General features: G+C 50.2%; 1 protein-coding gene across 2 annotated transcripts in view; it reads right to left on the bottom strand.

Annotated features, from left to right (window-relative positions):
* The window catches only part of STX18 (syntaxin 18), a 90,417-nt gene extending 86,457 nt beyond the window's left edge, over positions 1 to 3,960 (bottom strand). For both annotated transcript variants that reach the window (XM_040965715.1, XM_040965716.1), the window contains exon 1: positions 3,712 to 3,960. In XM_040965715.1, coding sequence (XP_040821649.1) covers positions 3,712 to 3,876 — 165 coding nt within the window. In that variant the 5' untranslated portion in view covers positions 3,877 to 3,960. The remainder of the gene's footprint in view (positions 1 to 3,711) is intronic.
* Between the last annotated feature and the right edge of the window lie 10,315 nt (positions 3,961 to 14,275).

Genomic DNA, 14,275 nt, shown 5'->3' with positions numbered 1-14,275 from the left:
GTGCACTCTCTCTCACTCACTCTTTCTTCCGCCTCTCCAATTCAAGGAATTTTTAATTATTTAAGACCTTCAAAAAAAGGTACTTTCAATTTATTGACTTTCTTGAAAATCAATGTAAACTTTTACAAAGTAAAAATTAAGTTCTTAGGGCCAGTGTCATGGTGTAGTGAGTAAAACCACATCCTGCAAAGCCAACATCACACATGGGTGCCGGTTCAAGTCCTGGCTGCTCCACTTTCAATCCATCTTCCTGCTAATGGGCCTGGGAAAGCAAAAGACAGCCCAGTTGCCTGGATCCCTGAACCCATGTGAGTGATCTCAAAGAAACCCCTGGCTTTGGCCAGGCCTAGCCCCAGCCACTATGGCCACTTGGGGAGTAAACCAGCAGATCTTCCATTTCCCACAAATAATAACTCTACCTTTCCCACAAAAAAATAAATCTTTTCTAGAAAATTATCAAAACTGATAATATAGAAAACAATTTTAAAAGCCTTTAAGGTATATCAAGAAAAACAAGGATTTTAAAAAATACACACTTATTATTACTAAAGAGAAAAACATCTTTTGGTAAAATAATAAAACCCCATGTAGCAAAGATTACACAGACAGTTCTAGTAATCTGGTCGGTGGGCTAAAAAGCAAGCACTTAAGGTCTCAGCTCCAGCTTCTGCGCATTTCTTCTGCTGAATTTCACACTCATTTCTCCTCGTTGGACAAAACTGTGATGACAGGATGGTCAGCTGGCATTTGCTCAGCTCTGCCCTGCGCGGCCAAAGGAACTGTCAAATGTTCAGTTGGTGCATCAACTAATTTGTCTCTCTGCCATCTAGTGGGTAAGGCTTTCCTAGCCATCTGCAGCTGACACTGAGGAGGCTGCTGACCTGGGCCTATTCCCTTGACCTTCCTGACTTGCTTCCCCTCTGTCCTCACCAGACTGTCTTGGTTTGAGGCTGACACCTAGCCTGTCTTACTGGTTTACTGTGCTCTCCTGCAGCCTAGCTGCCAGCACTTCCCACTGCGCTTCCTGCACAGCAGGGCTGGCCGTCCGTGGTCGATGCCGATGGGTCTCTGCATGTGACATGGAACCCTTCCCCTGCAGTAGGGCTGGCATGACTGCGTGGGCCTGGATTCTCCTTTTCTTCACTCACTCGATCCACGATTTAGTGAGATGGAAATCTGACATTAGGCACATGTGTTGTCCAGAATGAAGAATGGGAGAACTGGAATTTGATTCAGTAAAATGTGTCCTGGGAGGAACAGCAAACACTCCCAGGAGGACATTTAACACAAGGCACTAACGTGACTTGCCACATCTACTTAAGGGTGACAGGGTTATGCATGAAGTAGAACATGTGTTTTTATTATAAACCACACTTTTCATGCCCAGGAGTCCAAGCCAAACAAAACAGCTGTCTCTTCTAAAAAGTTTGTTTATTTTTTTATTTAAATAAGGCAAAATAACTAGACAGGGAGAGAAATAGAGATTTTCTCTCTGTAGGTTTACTTCCAACTGGCCCAGCAGTCAGCCTTAGAACCAGAATCTGTGTCCTGGTCTACCACAGGGAGGCAGGGCCCGAGCACTGGGGCCATCTTTTCCTGTCTTCCCAGGAAGCTGGATCACAAGTGGAGGAGCCAAGACTCAAACCAGCACTCCGACATGGGATGCCAGCATCACTAGCAACCGTTCAACTCGCAATGCCAGCCCCCAAGCCTGATTCCTGACACATCTGTTTGTGGCAAAAGCACAGAATACCCATCAGTAGCTCAGTGTTAGTTAAATTTCTAGGGGGAAAAGGGGGGGCGGTTAAATGGGTATACAAAGCAACTGTAGTGAAAAAACAAAATTCCCAACAGAAGACATTTTCCCACGTTAATGCAAGGCAGTGGACATAAACTCGACCTGCACTCCTACTTCATAAAATCCCTCACCTTGACACACACCTCATCGACTACCAGCACTGCAACTTTTCAGTGCCACGTAGGCTAAGCCTCTGACAAACACACACAGTTCTCAACCACCCATGACAAGCCATCATCTCTCCTACCTCCAGTGACAGGGAAGCTGGTGCACCATGGTGCATTAACTCAGAGTCTCCTGGCATCCTCTCCGCTCAAGGAGAGGCCCAAGGGACCACTGGGTTTCCCGCAAGGCCCAACAATCCTACCACACCTTCTTATCTCTAACATCCCCAGTCCTCTCTCCCTGCGCAGTCCAAAGCGGTCCAGTGTGGATGAGTTAGTGTTGCCGGACTCAGCAAGGGCCACAGCAATCAGGAGCTGTGAGCTTTCTTCTACAGTTCAGGAAGGAGAATCTTGGAAATGGCCAGGACCAAACTGGGGACTTGAAAAGGGAGACCCTACTTCCCTTCCTTTCATTCCAACCTGAGATCGCACCCTGCTCCCACCTCAGTCAGCTACACAACCAGGGGGTGGTGTCATGCAGAAGTCTTTTGTCTAAGGGGTGAAGAAAGCAGAGGAGATCACATCACAAGTAACTAACGGGGGTAATAAAACGTGCTAAACAACGTGGGGCTACGAGCTGCAGGGCTAAGAGGGTGACTCGGCCCTCCTATGGCTTGTTCAGTCACAGAACACCTGACTGCCTGCCAGGCCACGGTCAGACTCCACAGGGTGATCACATAAGATTCTGCATGTCTGCCACTGCAGCTCATGGCTTATTGACCCAACGCAGGTCCAACTACTGCCTGCCTCACGCCTCTGTGTGTACCACTCTCACCCCGACTCCATTCCGCACCTGCTGTGCTCTGGAAGCAGCACCAGCACCCCTCCACAAGGCCCTTCAAGGCGCGCAGGTGGAAATGAACACATTCTCCCCTACGCCCTGCACACCTGGCTGCTTCTACACCAGCCTCCTCCTTCAGCCCCTTACCCTCGCATTACTCTGACGTGGTGCTGTTCAGCAGGTGGGTGCTCAGCAGATGCTTGAACTCCCCTCTGGTATTCGGAAATTCTAAGCACGCTGCTATGCATTAACTCACGCACACATACAATCATTCAGACATATTTGGCTGGGCACAAAGTCCCAGGCACGGGACTGTGTGCAAGGGCCGTGGACTGGTCATGAACTCAAGGAGATATGCTCTGCGGACCCTTTTTCTTGCACCCTCCAAAGGGCTGAACCTGATTTTCAAAAATATTATTTTATTTCTGGAGGAAAATAGAAAGAACTTCATACGCCTTGGTTCTTCAAAACTAGAGCCACCTGTCATATCCAACATGGGGAAGTGAACAAGGCAAACATTACCTGTCCACTTAACGAGTTTCCCGTGTAGCCGGGAACACAGACCGCCATTTGTTCCTTCCTCTCTTCCTTCATTCAACGACCCTTTACTACGCACAGCTCTGAGTCATTCATTCTGCAACCAAAGCTCTCCGGGAGACCAACCAGGGCCTGCAGGAAAAGCGATGGGAAGGCGTGTAACACGCCGTGCTGGCCTGTCTCAGCACCTAGAGCGCCTTTCTATCCGTCCGGGGCCGCGGGAAGAAGCGGCAGGTGCGGCCAGGGCGGCCAGGGCGTGCAGACAGCACCCGCCGCAGTGGACCCAGCAAGGGGACCCCGCGCTCCACCGGCACGCCAAGCGCCCCTCAAACCAAGGCTGTCTCCCCGACGCAGCCGTCGGCTCCGAGAGGCGGCCCGGGGTCCCTGTCCACCCTGTGCCCAGCCCCACGTTCCCATAGCAACCAGCTCACCACTTCGCGAGCTCGGTTAGAGAAGTCCCCTTTCGGCCGGGGGGTCCGGCGGAACAGCTCGTCGCGGCTGCCATCGACGCCGCCGACGGCCACTCCCAGGGCCTTGTTGCGCGTCTTCACTGTCTTGACGCTGGCCCGGAACAGCAAGGTGATGTCCACCGCCATGGCGACCAGCCCCGCCGGCCACGTCAGCAGTCGGCGACCGCGGCGCACACCCGGCCGCTGGAGGACAGGTCCGCGTCCGCACAGCCTCCGCCCGGCGACGACAGCGCGAGAAGAAAGGTTCCGGGCTGAGCCTGCGCGCTGACGCCGCTTCCTCCTTCTAGAACACGTGGGGAAGGTGAGGGGCCGATCCGTGTTGTTCTGACGTTACTGTTACACCTCTAGGAGGAAGTGTCACCAGAGCAGAGGTTGGCAAGTGAACAGAAATGTATCAAGTGGAAAGTGGGTTTTGTTCATCCTTCATGGATAGTTTTTGCACGTACCTTCTCGAGCCCTAGTTTTGATCTCGTCTCCGAGTCATTTTTACAGTATGTTCACGGCTCAGTTTTAATTCCAGAGTTCGTGGATTGGGTCGTCCTCCCCACCCCATCCCCCACCCCCGCCTCAGGAAGAAGCACACATTAGCACTTGCATTGTGCAGGAGTTTTTAGTGTTCAACCAGATGAACTCTTCCTAATTCAAAGAGGCTATTTGCCTTTTCCCTCTCAAATCCCAGTTAGTTGTATCCATGGATATTTCCCAAAGTTCGTGGGAGATGAGTACTGTGAAGAAAACGGGTATGCATTCCAAAGCTTTTGGCACCAGAACAGATCTACCCCTAGAAGGATGGCACTTTCCACAGAGGGTGTTGCCTAAAGACACAGACCCTGTCTTCCAGGAAGTCATAGGCTTCAAAGACATGACTATTCTCAGCTAGTGTTTAGTGTGAGCATTTTTTTTTTTTCATTAAAACATATCATTTGGAACCAACGGCATAGCCTAGCAGCTGGGGTCCTCACCTTGTTCACTGGGATCCCATATGGTGCCAGTTCTAATCCTGGTGGCCCTGCACAGTAGCCTAGTGGCTAAAGTCTTTGCCTTGCATGAGCCAGGATCCCATATGAGCGCCAGCGGCCCCGCTTCCTATCCAGCTCCTTGCTTGTAGCCTGGGAAAGCAGGAAAGGACAACCCAAAGCCTTAGGACCTTGCACCCGTGTGGGAGACTCGGAAAAGGCTCCTGGCTCCTGGTTTCAGATCAGCTCAGCTCTGGCTGTTGCAGTCACTTGGGGAGTGAATCATCGGACAGATCTTCCTCTCTGTCTCTCCTCTCTGAATATCTGACTTTCCAATAAATAAATCTCTAAGTAAAAATAAAATATATTATTTATGTTAACATAGTATTCTCAGAAGAGTAAATGCTTACAATTTGGGTTTTTTTCTAGTAGAGTAAATAGCAGATAAAATCTATATAAACAAACTAATTAGTGCCTTGATTTTTTAAAAAAATGTTTATATTTATTTTTATTAGAAAGGCCTATTTACAGAGAGGAGAAGAAACAGAGAGAAAGATCTTTCATCTTTGGGGAGTTGCTGGTTAACTCCCCAAATGGCTGTGACAGCTGGAGCTGAGCTACACTGAATCTAGGAGCCAGGAGCTTCTTCCTGGTCTTCCATTGGGGTGCAGGGTCCCAAGTCCCTGGGCTATCCTCCACTGCTTTCCCAGGCCATAAGCAGATAGCTAGATGGGAAGTGGGGCAGCCAAGACATGAACCGGTGCCCATATGGGATCTTTGCACCAAAAGGTGAGGATTTAGCCATTAAGCCATTGCCCGTTTAATCATTTTTTAAAAATATTTATTTATTTTTACTTAAGAGAGTTACAGAGAGAACAAGGTCTTCTATCTGCTGGTTCACTCCCCAAATGGCTGCCATGGCCAGTGTTCAACTGGTCCAAAGGCAGGAGCCTGGGCAGTCTTTCTGGTGCAGGGACCCACGTACTTGGGCTATTCCTCTACATTCCCAGGCTGTTAGCAGGAGGGAGGTAGATCAGAAGTTGAGTAGCTGGGGCACAAACCATTGCTCATATGGGATGCCAGCACCACTGGCGGAGGATCAGCTACAACACCTGAATGCCAGGCCTGTCTGCAATAGTTTTTGAGTGTAAAGTTGTTCTGAGGCCAGACGTTTGCAAACCACTGTGTAAAATACAGTTTTTAGGAGCAGGAGTCAAAGTAGTTTATAGGCATATTTATTTGCCAGGTAGGGAGAAGGAAAGTATTCTTTGGAAGTCAGACTGGATCCTTCCCGTATGAGGGGATCCATTTCCACATATCTTTGTTTGCCCTATGGAGAAAGCAGGAAGTGGGAAAAGCTCTGCCAGGAATCCCATCTTGCACAAGTGGCCGTTTTCCAAGGGAGTCACTAATGAGCCCAGGGCGGAGTCAGAGGACCAAGAGTGAAAGCACTCTGTGTGACCAAGTGAGGTGCTGGCACTGAGAGGAGGAGGGGAGCCCGGCTCCAGGGAGGGCGGGGTGGAGAGCAGGTGCTTGGGAGAAGCTTGGAGCTCAGCTTTGAGCCTGAGCTAGACCGAGCCTTCTGGGAGAGATGCCCTGTGTGAATAGAGTGCTGAATTTTGGGGGACAGAAAGCTAAGGATGCAAGTCTGCAGGGTCTGGCTAGATCTGTGAGAGTGAGAAGATGGGGATACGTCAGAACTGCAGGCAGTAAACCTGAAGTAGCCACGAGAGCCACAACAATCTTGAGGCCACCGCACTTCCTGGGAATCATGGAGAATGGGAGTCATGCTTTTTCATTGTTTTTTAAGCTCAAAGAGCAAGATGATCTCAATGGACAATGGGCTGGTAAATATGAACCCCACAAAGTCAGAGAGGGGGCAGGATGTGGGTGTGAGGGAAAGAAATGGCTTGGGTGTGGTCTAAAAACTGTCACTTTGGTACAGTGTGGAATTGTGCTATCACTGTCCATCCAGCAAACGTCCGTTAGGCCACACACTCTGCTCCAGGAAAAAAAAATATATTTTGGCGTCTCCAAATGTACCTCTGGACAACAGCATCCTCTGTTACCAAAAGGTTAGGTGTGCTGCCTGACGCACACAAACCAACCTATGCCACTGCTCTCTGGGGGGGAATGAAAGGCTTCATATAAATAGGCAGAGCATAAACCAAGTCTGTCTCCCTGACTCGGGGTCAGGCACAGTTTTGGGGGTTAGGAAAGAAGTGGAGATGTGTGCGCACACCAGCAGGGTGGTTTCTGGCTGGCCCATGAATGGATTGGTGGGAGGAGCATCCAGGCAGTGGAGGCCTGTCACCTTTGGATCTCTGGCTCCCTGGAGTTGTGCAGCCCTTGTGGTTCTGTGATCCTCCGATGCGTGCTCTTGTGGGATGGCATGGACTCCCTTTTGGGTAACATTTGTGAATCTCTGCCTTCCTACGTGGCCTTGCAGCTCACCTGCTCAGTCTGCCAACAATAGCAGCTGCTTTTAGAGTGACTTGCTGTGGAGCCCTGTAAAACACAGTTTAAGGACCTGACCCTTGTGGCTGGAACCGGAAAGAATCAAGCTAGGAGGTGCCCAGGGGATAGGAACACAACCCCAGCATAGGAATCTGTGTTTTGAGGGTGTCAAGAGGAGGTCTGATGAGAGAGTGACAACTGCCACCAGCAGAATAGCTGTAGGCAGTTTAAGGTCACTGGGGACCCTTGGGGGAAGCCGTGAGTCATAGCCACACTCATTGAGAGCTCACTACTCACCCATGTGCCTGGCCCATGATGGCCACAGGAAGCAGAGGGGGACTCTGATCCCCTGGGGTAGGGAATGCCAAAGTGTTTGCCAGGCACCCCCAATTGGGGGACAAGTCAGCTCCAAGGAAGTTGCACATGACAAAAGAAGGACGGGGGCTCCAAACAGGCCCCAGAGTCCCAAGGAGATTGTGTCTCAGATTGTGCGAGCAGTTGTAAAAGGTTACAAAGAGCGCTCGGCAGAGCATCATTGGTGTTTGATCTCTGCCAGACACAGCTCAGACAACCACCATGTGGAGATGCACTTGTGTCAAGATGTGTCCTTTTGCTGAACCTCACGCAAGAAGACAAGGGAATGCCCGTGGTGAGACAAGACTTAACTGGCTCTCCCTCTGTAGGGTTGCAAGTAGCCCCCAGCAAGACCCTCCTCTGATCCCCCAGCCGACTCCCCAAGCCGAGTGAGGGGAGTGGTCCCCAAGGGTGGTGTGCACACGGTTTGGCTCAGAAGGCAGTCATCTCCTGGTCCTAAGACTTCCCAGTCTTGCCCCTCTACTCCAAGGATGGAACACGGACACACACGGTGTCCAAAAATTCGTGGAATACAGTTAGGGAAATTTGTACCAAAGTACATTAAAAAAAAATATTTTCATTTTATTTGAAAGGCAGAGAGACACAGAGATCTTCCACCTGTTGGTTCATTCTCTAATTGCCTACAACAGCCAGGGTTAGGCCAGGGCAAAACTGAGAGCCTGAATCTCAATCCAGTTCTCTTCCACATGGGTGGCATGGATGCCAGTGCTTGAACCATTGCCTGCTAACTCTTTAGATGTGAATGTGTGGGAAGCTATGTTGGAAGCAGAGATGCTAGGACTCAAACCAGGCACTCAAATATGGGAGCAGGCATCTGCTGAGTAAAAACTGACCTTTCATTTGTTTCCCATGAGCATTTTGAAGTGCCTGTATAACACCAGAGATGAGAGTCACAATTTATGTGGAAACCACAAACCTAGACAACAGGCTACAAGAAGGCCGAGGGTGCTGAGGTCCAGTGGATGGTGCTGTCTACTCCATACGAACTACACAGATGTGGATACTGGCAAACTCAGGCTTCAGACAAATGGGGATGGCTGGCATTGTGACACAGCTGGCAGTGACGCTGGCATCGCCTATCAGATCACCGGGTCAGGTCCCATCCAGGTTCTGGCTAGTGCGCCTTGGAAAGCCACAGAAGAAGGCCCACATATTTGGACCCTGTCATCCATGAGGGAAGCCGTGATGGAGTTCCAGGCTCCTGGCCCAGCCCTGCGCATTTAGAAAATAAACCATCTGTGTTTTTCCCTCTCTGTGTGTCATTCTGCTTTTCCAATAAATAAATTGATAAGAAAATAAGAAGAAGGAGAAGATCAAAAAGAGGAGGAAGAGAAGAGGAAGAAGATGAAGATGGCAACAGCTGAGCTCTTCTAGAGAGATCCGGGCAGCAGTTGGTACAAGATGAGCAACAGACAGCAAACATAAGACAACCTGAAAACGTGAGACCTAGAAACAAAAAGATCCAGGTTGGAATTTCAGCTTCCCTATTTCCATTGCTGTGTGACTTTGCACAAGTTACTTTGCGTCTCTGAGACTCCATCTGAAAAATACAAGAACTTTGATTCCTGAAGGCAGAGATTTTCACTCCCTTTATGTTCACATGGATACGGTGGTCTCAACAACACTGCCACCTGTATTTTTGAGTTGTTTGGAGGTGACCTCTGAGAAAATCCAAGTGGAAGGTGTTGGTCTTTTACCCTGGTTCTGCACCTGGACCAGTGGGAGGCAGCCACCCTGGGGAGAATGTACGTTGCAGATTCCTTTAGGCTCTGGAAACCAGAACTCTAATCCCCAGCTCTTCAAAGCTGCTTCTCTCTTGTCTTACTGTGGCTAAACTTGGCCCTGGCCCTGCCAACCCCGAGTCTATATGCAGGCCCTCGTCACAGCAAAGGGGCTCGCTGGATGTAGCAGTGCCACATGCAAAGTCTGAGTAGGCAGAACCCAGTTCTACTGGCCTGGCCAACTGTGGCATGGTGTTCAGAGCCCTTTGGGCCAACATGGCTGTCAGCTGCTCTGTGCCAGGCTGTTGCGGAGGGGAGAGCATGTCAGTTGCTCATTGCTGCTGCCACTGACAAACTCAACGGCTTCAAACAGCACAGGTCTCCCACTCTGTGTGGAGAAGCAGAAGTCTAACATGGCTGTCACAGGGCTCAAGTCACGTCTGGGGCCTGGGCTGTGCGCAGGCCGCTGGTGGTAGAGGCCCTTTGTGGTCATCCTCAGCTCACCAGCTATGCAGGTTCCTGGGTTTGTGTCCAGCCTCCGCCTTCAAAGCTAGGACGGATAGGTCAAGTTCTCCTCGCATGAGCTCTCTCCGGCATCGGGGTCTCTGCCTCCATCTGCCACATGTCATCATCGCACTGTGTCTACTCACAACAGTCCATGAAATGCTCCCTTGCCAGAGGCCAGCTAGTCAACAACCCGAATCCATCACCACATTCATATCCGCGTGTCAGGGGTTGAGGACTCCTGGGGAGTCCTGGTTGTCCTGGCACCAAGAACTGAGCCCCATCAGTAGGGGGCAGAGCTCAGGAGGCCGGCAGACATCCTCCTTGTCTTCATCTGCCTGTCACTTTCCGTTTCCATAATGTCAGCCCGACCCTCGTGTACACACAGCAGAGTCAAGGATTTCATCCAGGAGGTGTTCAAACGTCGGAGCTCAAGCTGACATGTGTCTGATACCTTCTGGTTCTTTCTGTGCTTCTCAAGGTACCTAGCCCGCTCTGCCCACCACAGCTCTCAGGGCCCAAACCCACAACAGGGCAAGCAGCAGTCACCCAAGTTCAAGTCCTCTGCTCACACCCTCGCAAGGCCTGGGAGTCCGGGGCAGCTTCTCCCCGGCTCTTGCTCTGTCAACCCCGGGAGTTCCATAAATCACCCCATAAAAACTCATTTACTGGCTCCCCCCAACATCAGGGCAGACGTGCTGTGCTCGCTACATGCTCGGAAACTCCCCCCAGCAGCTTGCGGGCTGCTTGGTCAGCGTGGCGTCTCGAGTTCCAGCTTGCATTTCCACCACCTTTGTTTTGTTGACAGTATCTTCTGTAATTAAGACTGCCGAATCCTCTGCTTTTTATTGAGTTGGACGGCAAGTCACAGAATAAATGCTTTCCCTTGCACTTTAAAAAGGGATTTAATAGGAAAATATTTTCCCTACATCCTGTTTCAAGGGGAAAATGTGATTTTAGGGGCCATTTTATAGTTCACAACAGGATATTGAAGGGCATTTGGTTTTGCTTAGTTTATTATGACTGAGTTTCTCCAGCGTGCAGGGGTGTTGGGGGGGGATTATTTAGATCAATCTGATTAAGGTAGGGAGATAGCCACGGAGTTCTGGGAAAGTTAGGCCTTGCCTGAGATCTGCGCCAACCCTCCTCAGTTTTCAGATGAGAGGACGCGAGACTTGCCCAACATGACGTGTCGAATCAGTGCAGAGTGTGAGATCAGATGCTGGCTCGGCCAACTACTCCAAGCCCCCACACTTCCTTGGTGGTGGGAGTAGGAGCTGGGGGGAGAAGCAACTCCACAAAGCGATCCCTTGTAGCCATAGGTACTTGTGAACTGCAGGATCAGAGTAATCAGTAAATCCAGATTTGTATGTGTTCCTTATTCCTTCATTCTTTTTTCCATCCATCCATCCATCCATCCATCCATCCATCCATCCATCTGCTCAAGGATCACACTTTAAGCATGATTATAGTGTCCATTTGACAGGTGGCTGTGTGCCAGGTGCAGAACACAGCAAGGCAAAGTGCAGGTCCCACCTTGGAATAGGCCAAGGGCTACTAAACAGACAGGTGGATTCATGCAGGGATTGTCATAATAATTTATTATGGTAATAATTATCATAATAAGCCCAGTTGCCATGGGATCACCAGGTATCTTTGTCTGCCTTCTGGACCAAGTACCCTGAGATTGGGATGTTTATGCAAAGTAAAGAGTAATTCAGCTCCCAGTGCCAGACACTGAGAGGCCTGGGACAGAAGGGCCATATCTATTGAGGGTGATGTTGCTGGCAGGGATGCCCTGTGGAGTGCCATGATGGCACAGGGCATCATGTGTTGAGAGAACATCCAAGAAATAATGGTAAAGTGGCTTTTATGACAAATGGCTGTCGAGCTAAGCCAATGAGTCCACCCCTCCATGACCATCACCGGATGAACCTTCTGACCCAATTATATCTCAAAGGTCTCATTTGATCTCACTGGCTACCCCCTGGGAACCAGGACGAAATTTTAGGGTGGGTGTGGGTGGGACATTGAGCCCATAGTGTGGAATTTCATACATAGCGATGGCACCTCTGAGAAACATAATAGAAGGTTGTGGCACCAGCCAACGATACAGGGAAAAGAAGAGAGGAGCAAGAATTAGCAAAGCATCTCAGTTCAGGAATAGCTTCACACAGAAGCTGTTCCTGCAGACCATGGTTCTGGCCACGTGGGTGCTCCCCACCTTGATGAGTCCAGGTACTAGACCAATGCTTGGGTTGCTGTTGGGCAGCCGTGAAATCAAATCCAGGCCAGTTCACCTCACTGAGGGCTTCAGAATCATTTTTTCCCTTTAGGATTTAAAGGTAAACAAATACCTACTCAATAGGTTCTTTGTGGATGTTCAGCGAGATGATGGGTGTGAGGCGAGCATCTTGGCAAGCATGATTCAGAGTTACTAACAAAAACACAGCTCTCCAGACCACGAGGATGCTGACAGGTGACACCTCAGACTGGCAAAGCAGGGGCAGCCAGAGGAGGTGAGGAGTTCCCGTCAAACATCAGAGGGAGGCTTGGTTTATTACCCACCCCTCACTACCCTCCCTGCCTGTGCATTGTTCAAGAGTAAAGGCTGGGGGTTGGCACGATGGCTCAACTGCAAGCTCTAGCATCTCATTTGGGTGCCAGTCTTGTCCTGGTTGCTCCACTTCCCATCCAGCTCCCTGGTTGTGGCTTGGGAAATCAGAAGAGAATGGCCGCAAAGCCTTGGGACCCTGTGTCCATGTGGGAGACCCAGAGGAAGCTCCTGTCTTCGGATCAACTCAGCAACAGCTGTTGCAGCCATTTGGGATGCCAGTGGATGGAAGATCTTTTTCCCTGCCCTTATTTCTCTCTGTAAATTTGCCTTTCCAATAAAAGTAAATAAATCTTATAAAAAAGAGTAAAGGCTGAGGCAGTGCCTTGAATGATGTCTGGCATTAAAGGAAACAACGAAGTAGCCAGCTGCCATGGTGACCCTCAGAGGGTGTTTCTGGGATTTGGAGTATTTGTCCTGGAGAAGAGAAGATCGAGGGGACAAGGAAATGGAATGGAGAAGCCAGGCAGACATGAGGGGCAGCTACTCCCTATTTCTGTTTTGATCAGAATGAGAGGATGTGGGCTTCCGTTGCAGCAAGTGGGATGGCCACACATGAAGGAGAACTCCCCGAGTTGGGTGTTGCTGGACTTGGGAGTGGATTTAGCAGGGTGTTTCCAGTAAGCACAGTGCCTCAGCTGCCTGTAGTCTTGAGGTGCAGCATGGCTGGCTGCTGAAATCTTCAAGGCCACCCCAGGGCACTGCCTTGCTGTCTGCAAAGAAGTGCTGGCCACCACAGCAGGGTGATGGCCCCGGGCAATAGGCATTCCACAAATACCACAATTGCTTATGTTTGCTGACTCCACTAACCAAGCACCTCCCCTCTTTGAAAGTTATTAAGAAATTCTCAGTAGGGCCTCTTTCACCGAAAGTACATTTAATAAAGCTTGGAATTTCCTCCAACACGTGGATTCTTGGAGATGTATTTTTAGGTCTCTGCTGTTACGGGTTTTCACCTTTCTCTGCTTTATAGGCCTCAAGTCTGCCAGCATAGCAGGACCCCGTGGGTTATCAATAAGCAGGTCTGGTCACATTGTCTCCAATTGTTAACTGAGGAAACCAGCTCTTTAAGGAACCACTAGTGGTTCTTCAGCTCTGAGTTTGAAGTGGGACATGAAGGTCCCCCTGTCTTCCCATGCCCCCTCCTTGGTCTGCTTAGCCCTTGGGAGATCCCCTGAGTGCCTCCTCTTTCTTAGATTGTCATTTGTCATTGCTTCTGCCACTTTCATCAGGACCATGGAAAGTCTACCCTGTTCCTACAAGGTGTTGGTATTGGCGTGGATTGGGTTGATATGGCTTGCTTCAAGTCAGAGCTCATGACCCCTGCCTCTGCCACTCTCTTGAGTTTGTCTTTCTTTTGTTTTAGCCACGCAGAGGGTGGGTTCTGGGCAATTGCAGAGGCGTGTGAGCTGGAAAAATCAATGCCTTCCAACTTGAGTGAGGTTGTTGAGTGGTGATTGCCAGACGCAGGTAATGATGAACATGGCGATAGGGAGAGGATCCATGGCACCATCAGCTGTTGTCAGACCTTGGTGGAGAGTGAGTCACACAATCCTGTGCGGTAGTGGGGCATAAGTGGTCAGACACTTCCTGAGGTCATGCAGCTCTCTAGGAGCCTGAGCAGTTAGCTCCAAAGTCAGCAGAAGGAAAGCTGCAAGGATTCTGGCTTTGATGCCAGAGGTGGCCTGGAGGCAAAGCCAAGGCTTGTGTCTGTCCTTGGACTTCAGGCCCAGCTGGACTCCCCTGCCCTCTCCTGCCCTGACTGCCCTTCCAGCTTCTCCTGGCCTGGCTGAATCAACACTTCTTCCCTTTGTCCATTGCGCTCCTGCTCACCCACTCATCCCCTTACAAAAGCCACCAATCCCTCCCACCCCAGGCGTCTCCAGGCTCAGCTTACA

This window comes from Ochotona curzoniae, unplaced genomic scaffold (genome assembly GCF_017591425.1).
Source record: "Ochotona curzoniae isolate NIBS_2020 unplaced genomic scaffold, NIBS_Ocur_1.0 scaffold_4505, whole genome shotgun sequence".
Classification (NCBI taxonomy): domain Eukaryota; kingdom Metazoa; phylum Chordata; class Mammalia; order Lagomorpha; family Ochotonidae; genus Ochotona; species Ochotona curzoniae.
The sequence above is the reverse complement of the archived record's forward strand: the minus strand, read 5'-3'. Positions and strand labels throughout refer to the sequence as shown.